A 13,814-nucleotide genomic window follows, 5' to 3' on the forward strand; every position below is an offset into this window, starting at 1 on the left:
GGCATCTCGTCAACGAAAGTCGCCTGTGGCGCCCTGAAGGTTAACAAATGGCAAAAAACATTGTTAGAGATGGTTTAAGGCGAGACACTAAAGGTGAATAGGCTAAAAAAATTAACTTGCAGATATCACCATGAAACTTTTCCAGTGGATTACTCATACATATAGGAGAAAAAAATGTATTGGAAGTTTTCTGAAATCTTATATTTAAATATGGTAATTAGGCTATGTCTAATTAATTATGCGCTAATTTGCATATATATTCAAAAGTGTAAAACTTGACATGTGGAAGAGCCAGACTCAAAATTATTTTTTCATTGTGTTATTACAGCAATTTAAAAGATTTTGTCACAGGGGTTTATGGATATCTCCTTTTGTTTTGCAGAAAATCTGACAATGCTGCTATTAGACCTGAAAATGTGATTTTTCGCCTCATTTTAACACATTGACTACCAAACCACTGGAAAACCCGTTTTTACTTCCCATGCGTTGGCTCCCAAAACTGGGAAACCCGTTATTAATATTTTATTATATTTTTCATAACTAGACACTTCAATGCTTATTCTGTGCGATTTTGGGAGCTCTGTGATAAGTAGAACAGACATAGATGGCAGTCAAAACTTGTGTCATCATCTGAATATTTTAATCATTAATCATGGCTTTGTGTTAACAACCCCAAATCATTTTTGATAGCGCTACATTTGATTGTGGATAGAATTCTAATAATTTCCGCATTGTGTTCAATCGCGCGTCAGTTTTCCACAGGGTGGCAGTAGTGCTCCTTAGATCTAACCACGATTACACATCAAGGAGGAGAGGAAAGCCCGCGATAGGTCAGAGGAAGGAAGGCTGTCCTATGAAAAGTTAACCCAAAGCCGTGCGATCGATCTCGGAGAGATAGGGACGACGAAATGAAAAGGCGTAGTAAGAGAAGAAAGGTGCAACAGGTTCGTTTTCGCCAGACAACTCTGGAGGAGTCTGTATTCCTATTTCGCCACGAGAAGCAGACTCACGACGACCAGCACTGTGGTGTGGAGTCGGTGGAAGCAATTCCCAGTTCATCTGAAGCTGGACCTAGTGGCGAATGCCGTGCGCAGCCAAGTCGGGCATGCAAAAAAGTTTGTCAGGTGGATCTTAGTAGCAGTGATGACAGCGACACTGACGATCAGTGGGACAATCAAGACCTTTGGAGCCCAACTCGGACAGCACCAGGACCCGGTAAGATCACACATTTTCCAAGAAGAATTAACTCATTCGCTAGCATGAATTAGCAAACAAGTTACCTCAGTAATTTACCAAACTAGCTACATTGCGTAAACATAAGCATGCATGCCCTCGCCTGAACCGTGATTGTGTTGTAACTTGTAGCATACTTTTTTTTGTCTTCTATCAAGTTTCAGACAGCGAGTCTGACTGCTTTTCGGACGAGGCAGGAGAAATTAGACCCATCACTCCTTCTAATTTGGGTACAACAACTGGTGCATTTGCCATGTCACCAATATCATTCAATAACGTTGGCTCAGCTGGGTGTGTGCTCGCGGGTGCGCGCATGGGTGTGTGTCGGGGTGAACCCGGTGTGTAAAAATGGACATGAATATGATACGTTCGGGTGATAGAGTTGTCCTGCATTACAAATGTATGCTCATTGCGTGTATTCATTGCATGTGATGTAGTCTATTGTGTAATTCCAGATCCGGATGGCATGGAGGAATTGGAAGAGACAGAACGAAGGACAGAACCACAGGTGCCTTCAAAGAGGGGTGCGTTCTCTGTCTGTCTGTCTGTCTGTCTGTCTGTCATGGTCATGGTAATAACTGTTTTTATATATTATGTTTATCATTTACAGGTCGACAAATGACAAGGGGCAGAACAGCTGGGGCCAAGCGAGGGCGTGCACCAAGCCGGTCGGTGAGCAGTACCACCCTGGAGGAATGGCAGAGAGAGGACTGGAGGCCTAGAGACATACCCTTCAGTGCAACCCCTGGACCACGAGGCGCAGCCAAACTGGTGTCTGACCAACCTGTCGATTTTGTTGACTTGATAATAAATGATGATTTGTTGCAGACAATAGCTGAGCAAACCAATCTCCATGCTGAGCAAACCATGTCAGTGGATAATAGGGGTAATGCGACAGGGAAAAGAGTGCAACCTTGGAAAAAGGTGACTGTACAGGAGCTTAGACGTTTTTTTGGTCTTTTCTTTATTACAGGCATTGTCAAAAAGCCTACACTGGCTAGTTACTGGTCTACTGACGAATTGGTTTGCACTCCCTATTTCAACAAAACAATGCCACGGAATCGATTTCAACAAATTTGGAGATACCTCCATTTTAGTGACAACCAGACAGACCATGGGGGTGACAGGCTGTACAAAATACGGCCTGTCTTAAATCATGTGTTGGCCAAGTTTGGTGAGCTGTACCAGCCCAACTCTAACATATCTATTGACGAAGGCATGATGGCTTGGCGTGGGCGCCTTGCTTTCCGGGTGTACAACCCACAGAAGCCCATAAAATATGGGGTGAAGTCATACATCATTTGTGATTCAGAAACGGGTTACTGTTTTGGTATGAAGCCCTATTGTGGAGAAGCTGGGAACTTGGGGGACATTGTCGTTACCCTTCTGGACAGGTTGGCAGGACAAGGCTACAGGCTCTATATGGATAATTACTATAACTCTGTAGCACTTGCAGACAGGTTGCTACAGATGAACACACACATTTGTGGCACATTGAGAAAAAACAGGGGGGAACCAGACACAATTACACACATCTCAAATTCCGATCTGGGGCCAGGCGACACTATTGCACTGCACAACAACGTTGTTATGGTCTTGGCATGGAGGGACAAAAAAATTGTAAAAATGATTACCAGTCTCCACCAAGATGAAATGCAGACATCAATGGTTTGGCAGAGGGGCAACAATGAGAGGGTCTCAGTTCAGAAGCCAGCATGTGTTGTAGACTACAACAATTCAATGAATGGTGTCGACAAGCTGGACCAGAATATTGCGTACTACCCATGTGTGAGAAAGTCTGCAAAATGGACAAAGAAATTTGTCCTGTACTTGTTTCAGATATGCCTATTCAATGCATTCATTCTGTACAAAGCCATGAACCCCCTGGGGAAGCACAGGAAGCTGCTGTCATTTACAATGAGTGTGGCGAGGTCTTTCACTGGTGGACGAGTTGAGGAGGAGGCAGGAAACGAAGATGCGGCTGGTGGTGATGATGATTTTGGTTGGCTGTTGCAAGGTCGAGACCCGAGGGCTCCAAGAGGAGATCCTCCAGCTAGGTTGACTGGTGGCATTGCACGCCATGTAATGATGAAATACAGGCCAACTCCAAAGAATAAAAACCCAGGTCGAGTATGCAGGGTATGCAAGGCACGTGGGTACAGACGTGAAACTTCCTTTTACTGTGCGTCATGTCAGGTGCCCTTGCACCTCAGAAAATGTTTCAAAGTTTACCACACAGATCAAAACATTTCTTGAATGGATGGATAGATGAATGAAAGTATGAATTTGTAGACCACATACTAAGAAGTATGCAAGCACTCAATCTGTAGGCTATTATTCTTTCTGTAAATAATTTATACGCTTGGGCCCATGTGATTGTCTTTTTTTTTTTTTTTTAATGTATGAATTTGTAAATATTCTAGAAATACTAAGAAGCATGCAAACATGTAACAGCCTGGTTTGTTGGCTATGATTGTCTGATTTGCGGATGAAGCACTTGTAATAAATTTTCATTGAATTTCACCTGTCGTCATTTTATGAAAAACAGTAAGAAACGTGGTTGTTTTGTTAGAATACCAACATATTCTTGGTGGTTTTATGAACATTCAAACTCATTTGACATAAAAACACAACGATATACCACTTGACCCGGATATACAAGCGCTCAAAAGCGCGACAGGCTAAAAGGCGCAGGTTTCAGAAAAGCCTCGATATCTCCTCTTGAAAGTGAAACTGCGCGATTTTTGTGGACACCTGCCCTGGTTTAACGAAGGATTGCGAGGTAATGGAGAAAGCTAGAGACATACGGTTTTCGCTGACTTAAAGAGTAAAGGCTCACCTTTCAAACGAGCCATAGCATGAGTCAGTGGCCCGATCAGATAATATACGGTGGCCTTACAAAAAACATCAAAAATGGCCGAAATGTCTGGGAGTCTACGTCAGTATTCTGAAAAAAGCGCTGGGAGTCAATGTGTTAAGAGGAAAAGTCCTATAACTCAGGATTAAAATAATATAATAACAAAATCCTGTGACAGAATCTTCCAAATATAGTCAGGAATAGGACTGGAAAGTTTGGTGTATGTCAGTCATACAGAAGTGGAGTTTTAGGCCTTTGAGTGTGAGGAAAACCTCATTTTGAGAAAATGGCCGTTAAAGATTTGTATGGCAAAAATCCATAGATTTCTGGTAAAAGCCACAACGTACATAAAAAAATGGCATTAGGATGAATGTAGGATGAATATATGCATGTATTACACTAAAACTGATAACTCTATTACATTTAAAACAGGTGAATATTTTTATTTTATCATTAATGGTATCAACATGGCATGTGCAGTGCCATCATCAGTGATCTGGCTGTCGAGGTTGCAATCCTGTACCCCCTATTTCTTCCAACCATTCACTACACCAATTTTGGAGTGAAATCACCTATTTCTAGGCCATATTTGTGCACTTGAAGCATACTATTTCACTTACCAACTGGTGAAGTGAATGGCTGGTCCTCCAATTTGCATATAGCCTACCAATATGTTAGAATAGGCCCTAACAGGCCTCAGAAACTGCCAGGTTAAAAATCACAAACTGTGGAGTAGGTCCATGGATGTTATAGCATCAGAGGTTCATTTTGACCTTTCATTTTGGCCATAATATTTCCAAAAGATCACACAAAAGGGTCCTTAATATTGAGAATGAATAGGCTGAAATTGAATATAGCTCATCTACTTGACAGAACAGCTATAGGCCTATCGCTACAATAGCCGCACAGTCTGGTATAGGCCTACTTATTTGTGACAGCAAGTAGTTATAAACCATGTTTATTTTTAATCATGATTAGGCCTATGGTTTTAGTAGGCCTATAGGCCCTAGGCCTAATTATTATTTAGTTTTTGGTTATGTTAAGGTTGGCTTATGGACTTCGGCCTATGGACAAACAGAATGTTTCCTGCTAGGCTACCCTTAAAGATAGGATTATTTTACTATACTTGTAATGGTGTAATGGTCTCTATTTGCTAGATGCCAGTGATTGGCAACAGCCCACATGATAGGCTACAACTAAATTGGGACACTTCTCTGTTTGTTCATGAAAGGGCCTCCTCTGCCTGTGCACACCACTGGGCCAATGAATAAAGCTCTACTTTTGTTTGTTTCTTTGTTTTTACTTCACTTAAAATATATAGCAGGGTGTATTTTATTGCCCATGCTTAATTGTTTTCATATATCCACTGTAGGCCACTGACTGGGGAAAGTGAGCATGTTGCAGGATGACAAGCAGCCTACCTGCTTTGCAATGTGTGGTGGTCAACTACCTCATCCAAGTCTGTTTACACAAGTCCCTTTCCATAATGTTGAAGGAAGTAATGTTTTCTGTGCCAATGGAGTCAATTATAGACTAATAATCAATATCCAACAACCTAAGAAAATACTGGTCTATTGGAAGAAAAATATCACAGAGTTAGAGTCGCCAGGCTGGTTTCACCTCGGAACGACCTCGGCATGTTTACCTGTGCACTTCACTCGAAAACAAGCTACAAGAGTGGTTATTAGGCTATGTGAGTCAATTGTGAGCTACATCGCACAACACGTTAAATAAACAGTACAATGAGTACCAATTCGTTGATTATTCAATTCAAACGCGCACTGACAGAAATTTCGTTGTGGTGCAAGGAGAGAGGGTAACCTCACTGTAGGCAACGCATTGCAAACGCGTGCCCAACAAATGCCGACAGCGTACCGAATAATTCACTTTGAAACATATATTGTCTGCTATATTGTTTGCTTTATTGTTTACCCGTGCTTTCTGCTACATGTAAGCACGGGCTCTTGTCATTTCAATTCGTCTCGAAAAAGTGGAGAGACACGAAGTGCTCCGTTGGATACTCCTCACTCCAAAATAATCCACTGCAGCCGAGAGTGACACGTGACTGATTAGAACCAATCACAGTGCCGAATCTCCCATTCCGGCCAATCGGATTTCGTTTCAACCTTCTCTTCCTGCTTTTTTCGCCTTGTCTAAATCAATGATTGGTGGTTGACACAGCGGAAATATCCTTATTTGGAATACATGACTGTATGCGGGAAGACTCAAGCTTTCCAACGAGACCTCGGAAGGCATATAAAACCCAACGGTTGAAAATAAACACTGTGCGTAACAAGAGGAAAAACATGACAAATCAAGCTAAAAATCACAAGCGCAAGTCTACCAAATGTAATAAAATAACTATCTAATACTGTTTTTTAGACGTTTTCTTCACACCAGTGTGAAAGACAACAAGTTAAGGATGCAAACTAGCCCAAAATCTCAGATTTGACCAAGGCATGAAAAAACGATGATTTCACCTGCCGTGTCTCGCCTTAAAAGGAGAGGTAGACAGGAGAGGCAGAAACAGCAATAAGGCAGAGGAAGAAGAGATAGATAGTGATTGTAGTGTCATAAGGTCCACTTAGGTTGAGACCAGGATTGTTAGAGGCATAAGGTCCATAGTGGCTGGGTCACACATAAGTCATAGATAGTCACACTGAATTTGGGCGCTCAGATGTGGCCCCTGGTAGCATAAGGGGTGAGGAAAAACTCCCTTTTCACTTGAGTCATACCTCAGCTGCTTCTTGAAGGAGTTGACGGAGGTGGCTGATCGGATCTCGATGGGGAGGGCATTCCATCTCTTGGGAGCATAACACACGAACGCAGCGTCACCAATCTTCTTTTGGCGGGGGGGTGGGAAGTCCTTAGCAGCTTGGCATCAGTGGAGCAGGGGCGTAAAAAGAAAGCATGTCAGAGATGTAACTGGGGGAAAAGTCAATTCATGCTTTAACCCTCAAACGACTGACCTGTTTTTGCGACTAATCTGACCGAGCGGGGTCATTTATGACCCCAAGGAGTTTATATAGAAATACCATTATATACATTGTTTTTTGGGGTTCATTCAAATTTATTTACATCTTGCACATACTTGTGCCTCATCTAAAGCAAAAAAAGTGAATTTAAACATTTTATTGTTTTGCTAAAAATTAGTCAAACTTACATACGTATATGCTAAATATGATGTATGCCCTCATTTGAATGTATGCCCTCACAAAAATAATAAATTTCTTTCTTCTCTCATCATCAGTAATCAACTGAGAAAGTTTCATGGTGATATCTATAATTTACATTTTTTAGCCTATTCACTTAGTAGTAATTCACTGCGTAGTAATCTTACCATAATAATACAGTATATTTATGCTAATTATGGAAATTGCTCAAAGTGAAACTTTGGGAAACCAAGCTAAATTCTATTCATATGGCCCATAGATGAAATTTCTGCAATAAAACTTTAGGCTTCTCAACATTTCTGGGTTCATGAAATCACAAGATCAGAGAATATGGTAATTTACGTAGACAAAACTATGTCTCAAACATATAACCATATGCACTTAACCCTTATGTTGTGTTCGGGTCATTTTTGACCCGTTTTCAAGTTTTAGTGTGAAAAAAACACACTTTCCTTTATTTTCTTGGAAAAAGGCTTCATCTAATCCTCAGTCACAATCATTGCAACACAAAAAAAAATATGTTTTATCATTTTAGTAAATTTTAAAGGTCCAAAAAAAAAAAAGTTACATCTGTGGTGTTCAGGGTCAAAATTGACCCGGCATAGATTTTTGGCTGTTGTATGCATTTCTGAAAAGCTGTTGGTTGCCCCTTGTCTTTAGTTTGGTGATTTATGGTGAGGAAAATATATTTCTTGCCTGAATTTTTTTTGCCAGCTTTTTCATATTCCAAATCCAATATGGCCGCCAGACAGTCCCATAAACTACAATATGTCATATCTCCTGTTGTGAAAGGAGTACAGATGTATTTCTGGTGTCTACTCATATGTTTTCATGGTCAGGGAATCCATTTCTGCATTATATAATGAGATGTTTTGCACATTTGTTTGCAAAATACATTTTTGCACATTATTTTTTCCAAAAAACGTATCAAAAATTCATAATGGCACCCAAACATGTAGAACTGGTCTTATACTTTCCATAAAGTTGATGTGGCAATGTCATAATGGTCCATGTTCATGGCATAGGGGATTCAGATGAATAGTGTGACTTTTTTCATGTTAATTGATGTGTTCATTTCCAATATCTTTGCATTAGATTGGTGGAATAGCTGTAACTCGGACAGGATTGTTATTTTGTATATTTACCACACTAAAATCATATAAATATTGAAAAACACCAAGTCAACATATTTAAACATTGATTTTATGCACTGAAAAACTAATTTAGTTGACATTTGGCCTTTATCCTGCTATAAATCTCTTTGGGTTGGTTTGGACCTCAACACCACAAATGCCACTATTGATGATATTTTTCAATATTAGAGAAAAAACAATAAAATAAATTTGGGGGTTGTTGTACTCTCATGTCAGCTGTAATACATGGACAACATAATCACTAATTGAATCACTTTAGGAGGTATTAATAGTGAATAGAGTTTGATAGTTTTGGTCATCAAAAACGATTTGCATAATGTAAGATAAAAGACCAGTTAAGTCAAAAAGATGAATAAATAAAGTAATATTTCCATGGATATGAATACATACCAAGTTAGCCATGAGATGAAAAACAATATTTGATGATAACTAGTGTTTTTGGGTATTTTATGGCTGAGTTTTGTTATCACGGGTCAAAAATGACCCAAACACCACAGGTGTATGCAGCTTACGAACACAACACAAGGGTTAAATTTTTTCTGAAACTTTTTCTGGACATTGCAGCTGTAAAAAGGTATCTTCCATATATATTAGAGCAAAGAAATGATTCAGCTGATTCTTCAGCCTTTGTATAGCCATATAATAAGGACAATTCTAAAAACGCCATTGATTTCTACACTGATGACTTGTTTCCTCCCTCTTTGTTCATCAGGATGACTTCCATTTCATATTCTCATCATGTGTCTAGGACCACTGTGCCATTATATCAACACATATGGAGCAATAATATAGGAAATGCTACCTGGGTGCCCTCACAATATGCTTCGTTGGCTATCGCAGGGGTGCCCTATTTATTTATATAATATATTATATTTTAATACTATAAATGTTTATATTATGAATATTTTAAGTCTGCTGACCATGGCTTGCCCAAAGAAACAAAATACAAAAATCAGAGTTTGAAAATTACAACAACAATGGCCATTATAATGTTGAGTATCTCATGGATCTTCTCAGGGTCATAAATGACCCCAGAGGTGTTTTGGATATAAATCCTATATAGATTGTCCAAATCTCACAAAAATCATTCACAACATGCACAACATATGTATTGACAAACTCCTAGAAGGACATAAATGACCCCAGTCGGTCGCTTTAGGGTTAACCCCTGTAAGGTTTTAATGTTTTGGTTACATAGAAGGTGTTCGGGTGAATGTGACTCGTTCATATAGGGAAAATAATGAAACATGAAAAAAATCTTAGCTCATATTCACACTCATGTTCCCCTCACCCTGCCTGTGAATTTCAGTTTATTTATGTTTTTGAGAGTGGGAGATACAGAGAGAGAAATATAAGGAGAAGGTCAAGAAACTGAGCAAACTCAATCTAAGATCTGGGATTGAACCACTATAATGCCCTAATCGCGCAAGGTTGAAACATTAATGCACAACTGAAGGACCGAACAATATCTGCACTCCCTTTTCCACATGCTTCACCCTCTGCCTTGTCTAACCAACATGTGATCACTGTTATAACAGAGGGTTTACAAAATATTGATGTATAAGCCCCCCAAAGTATTACGGGTCAATATGACCCGGGAACACCTCCTCTGTAATAGAAATGCGCTGGGGGGGTTAGCAAGGGGGGGGGTATTTTTTATTTTCATTTCAGATTCATATTCCTCACTGAAAATGAACCAAAGCCAGTGAATCTAAGTATGAAAGATTAATAAATTATATATTTTTTCTCAAGCTAAAAACTGAAAGCAAGGTAAAATGACCCAAACACCTTACAAGGGTTAAATACTGTTAATTGACTCTTAAAGTCAATTTTTTATGAGACAGGCAACCAGTGCAGGACTATCAAAGGAAGTTCCGGGGTGCTACCTTGCTACTAAACAGGCACAGCAACTATGATTGAAATCCGTGTCAGTCGGGTCCCAAAGTGTCTGATTTCAAGTGAAATGACCCAATTTTGTTTTCCTCCAAAGACGCTCGGTAGCTCTGCACTTTCTTTTTAAGGCTCTAAGCGAGTCATTCATCCAAGGTGAATACCTAGCTCTGGTTCTTGTCATTGTTATAATTGGAGCTACGTGTATGTTATTTAGAATTTCTCTTAAGTTGTTGTTGAAGCTATCAACCATTTCATCAGTTGTGCGGTGACCATTTAGTAGGTCACCTGATTTGATGAGGTCTGAAATCTTAAGCTCAGCAGAGGTATTAATGCGACGTCTGTGAGTGACATTGTTTGGTGTATTATTTTTTGTTGAAATGTCAAAATCGAAAAACAGAGTGGTGGTTGGAGAGGCCGATATCCTTGACCCATATATTGTTGATATCAAGCGCATGTTATATAACAAGGTCAAGTGTTTTGCCTTTTCCGATGGGCAGGCTATTCTGTAACCTTTTGGACGAGACCGAATCCATTTAATATATCTAAAAAAGACTTGGCTATTGCGTCATCTGGTTTATGTACGTGAACATTAAAGTCACCAGCAACTATCGCTTTATCATTGTTAGTAAGTACTTCAGACATGAAGGTGGAAAAATCAGACAGGAACATCTGAGAGAATGTCAGTGGGCGGTACAGTACAATAATAATCAGTTTGTAGTTTGCTTGGACCCTCATTGCCATATATCCAAATGAAGAGAAAGAGCCCAAATTAGTCTTAGTACAATTCAATTTGTTGGAGAAAAGTGTTGCTACGCCTCCGCCTCGTTTATTTGGTCTCGGGGCGTGAAGAAATTTGTAATCAGAAGCCTCAATAAAGGTCGTCGCCCGTCGTCTTTAAGCCATGTTTCGGTAAGAAACATAAAACTAATGTTTTTGTCCGAGACCAGCTGGTTTATTACGAAGCTTTTGTTGGTCAAGGACTGCACGTTAAGTAATTCAGCATTAATATTCAAAGTAGTAGAGCTATTGTTAATGTGTTCAGGTGCAATCGTAATTAGGTTGTTGTTATACACACACACGCAAGCCTCAATAAAAGTCATCGCCCCGTCATCTTTATGCCATGCTTCGGTAAGAAACATAAAACTAATGTTTTTGTTGTTTTATTGTATTCTGATGTCTCTCCCAGGCTTGAGCAGTGTACCCTGTCAGTGAAGAGCTGTTCCTATCTGGCTTCCGCCCTGATATCACATTCCTCACTTCTCACACAGCTGACGCTAAAGGGCAAAAAAAGATCATCATCATCATCATCATCACTGACTGTGTCCTCTTCAGCTGGGTGTCATCCAGACTGCAAGCCCCGGGAGTTGAGGTACTAAACATTCACTCTGCACACCCCCCGAAGTCATTCTCACGCTCAAAGGCAACGCCACACTTTCAAGTCACGGCTACTCAGAGTGGGCAGTAAATGTTGCTTGAAGTGATAACTGAAATTACGCTTGAGAATGACTAAAACATATCAGCTATTTACACAATTTATGAACCACATAACAGAATATATTTGGGACATCATGTTCAAAGAGTTAAAGTGTTTTAATGAGAACATTATGAATTCAATATTACAGTTGGCACAGCAGTAAAAGTGTAAAAAAAATAAAAAAGAACGCCTATGATTTATTTGGATTCTACAGTGCACCATTCTTTAGGAGTGGCATAGGTCCAAAAAAATTACATGACATGATACACCTATATGTTGACAACATGTGGAAAAATTTTGAAGGCAATAGACAAAGGTTTGTAAGAGCTGCAAAAGAATATCCATTACATGACATAGACGTGCCCAAAACCTATCCAGACGTATATACTGTTATACTGAAGCACTGAACATTGTGGTTTTGATAGTTGCAGTGGATATGAATGTATGCATACTGTGTATTATTTTTCAGATATGATCAGTCTTCTGAAAAAGACTTTCCGAGGGAGTTTTTCCCTCAAGGAGCCTTTCCTAAAAACGTTGCTTCCCAAGGATGTATGACTTGGCACACCTCAAAATGTCTGTGTGCTTTTGTCAGACTTCTAAAATAGATAGCTCTGCATGACTGAATGAACACTACTATACAAACACAGTCATTAGTATTATTATTATTGTTACAAAAATGTCCACACCAGTAGCCCGGGCACATAATACTTCCTGTGACACTGCGTAGTTAGACTGGGCACGTCCATACTACCTGTAACGATGCAGTTTTCGCTTCTCAATTTGTCTGCTATATTGTGTTGTCACCAGAGCCCCGTTGGCCAGAACACAAAGGTTCTGTTACCACCTCCTACGGCGTGGACGTGGGGTTGGATTTTAAGAGGCAGGAACAGGAACAGGAACCGGAACTGGAACAAGAACAAAAACTATTTACATTATGTACAAAAGTTTAGCCGTCCTTCTGCCGGTCCTCCTTGTGCCACTGCGTGTAGCAAATGCGGTCTGCAACAATGCAGAGAGGCACCCCGCACGTCTCGCACTTGTAGATCGTCTGCCTCTCACACAGACGACACCTTCTACGTCCCTTTGTGGCTTTCAGATAGGACACTTCTGAAAGCTCACACACTGTCGTGGGAAGGTGGGAGATCCGTGCTGTGGAAGCTGCCGCTGCTGCTGCTGGCGCTGGTGCTGGCGCTTGACTGGCTGCTCTCTGTGGCTGCTCGACTGGCTGCTCTCGGCCGACAGCAGCCAGTTGCTTCATGAGCTCAACCCTGAAGGCCTTCTGCCTCAGTGGCCTCTCCCCTTTTCCCAGTGCCATCTCCTTGTGGATGATGAAGCTGTTCACCACGGCGATGTCAAGGAAATGGAGGAACAGCTTCATGTACCAACGGGTTGTCTTCCGGTCCACAGTGTAGAACTTGATGAGGGCATCAGATACATCCACACCACCCATGTACTTGTTGTATTCCTGCACTGGGGTTGGCACTGGTATTGCCCTCCGGCTCCACACCCCTTCTGAGCGGACATTCCTGCGGACGACCTCCCCATCATAGGCCCGGTGGATGGTGGAGCACATGGCCACCTCACGTGTGTCCATCCACTTCACGTACAGCAGCTTCCCATCCCGAAGCCACCGCATGTCGCCCCTCTCTGCGTTCCTCGGCAATGCATTCACCTGCGTCTTGGGGAAACCCTTTCTATTCTGCCGGACTGTGCCGCAAGCGCCAAAGTTCATGCTGCTCAGGTGGCGGAACAGCAAAGAACTCGTGTAAAAATTGTCGACGTACACGTGGTAGCCGGTGCCGAGGATTGCAGGGTTTATCAGGGACACGACGGAGTCATAACTCAGCCCCATGCCACTGGGGGACTGAGCCTTCCCTTCATAGATGTTGAAGTCGCAGGTGTAACCATTGCGGCTGTCGGCGAGTACAAACAATTTGTACCCCCATTTCGTGGGCTTGTTGGCATTGTACTGCTTCATCCCAATGCGCGCCTTGGTTTTCACCATTCTCTCATCCACGGCCAACCGC

The 13,814-nt window shown here is 41.1% G+C and overlaps 1 protein-coding gene across 1 annotated transcript; it reads left to right on the forward strand.

Moving 5' to 3' along the window:
• Positions 1-731: 731 nt before the first annotated feature.
• On the forward strand, positions 732-12,737 carry LOC134445107 (uncharacterized). Its single transcript, XM_063194194.1, has 5 exons — positions 732-1,215; positions 1,392-1,463; positions 1,689-1,757; positions 1,844-1,990; positions 12,595-12,737. Exons 1-5 carry the CDS (start codon positions 909-911, stop codon positions 12,735-12,737), a joined length of 738 nt encoding a protein of 245 aa, XP_063050264.1. The 5' UTR covers positions 732-908.
• Positions 12,738-13,814: the final 1,077 nt, after the last annotated feature.

Source organism: Engraulis encrasicolus, unplaced genomic scaffold (genome assembly GCF_034702125.1).
Source record: "Engraulis encrasicolus isolate BLACKSEA-1 unplaced genomic scaffold, IST_EnEncr_1.0 scaffold_99_np1212, whole genome shotgun sequence".
Classification (NCBI taxonomy): Eukaryota; Metazoa; Chordata; class Actinopteri; order Clupeiformes; family Engraulidae; genus Engraulis; species Engraulis encrasicolus.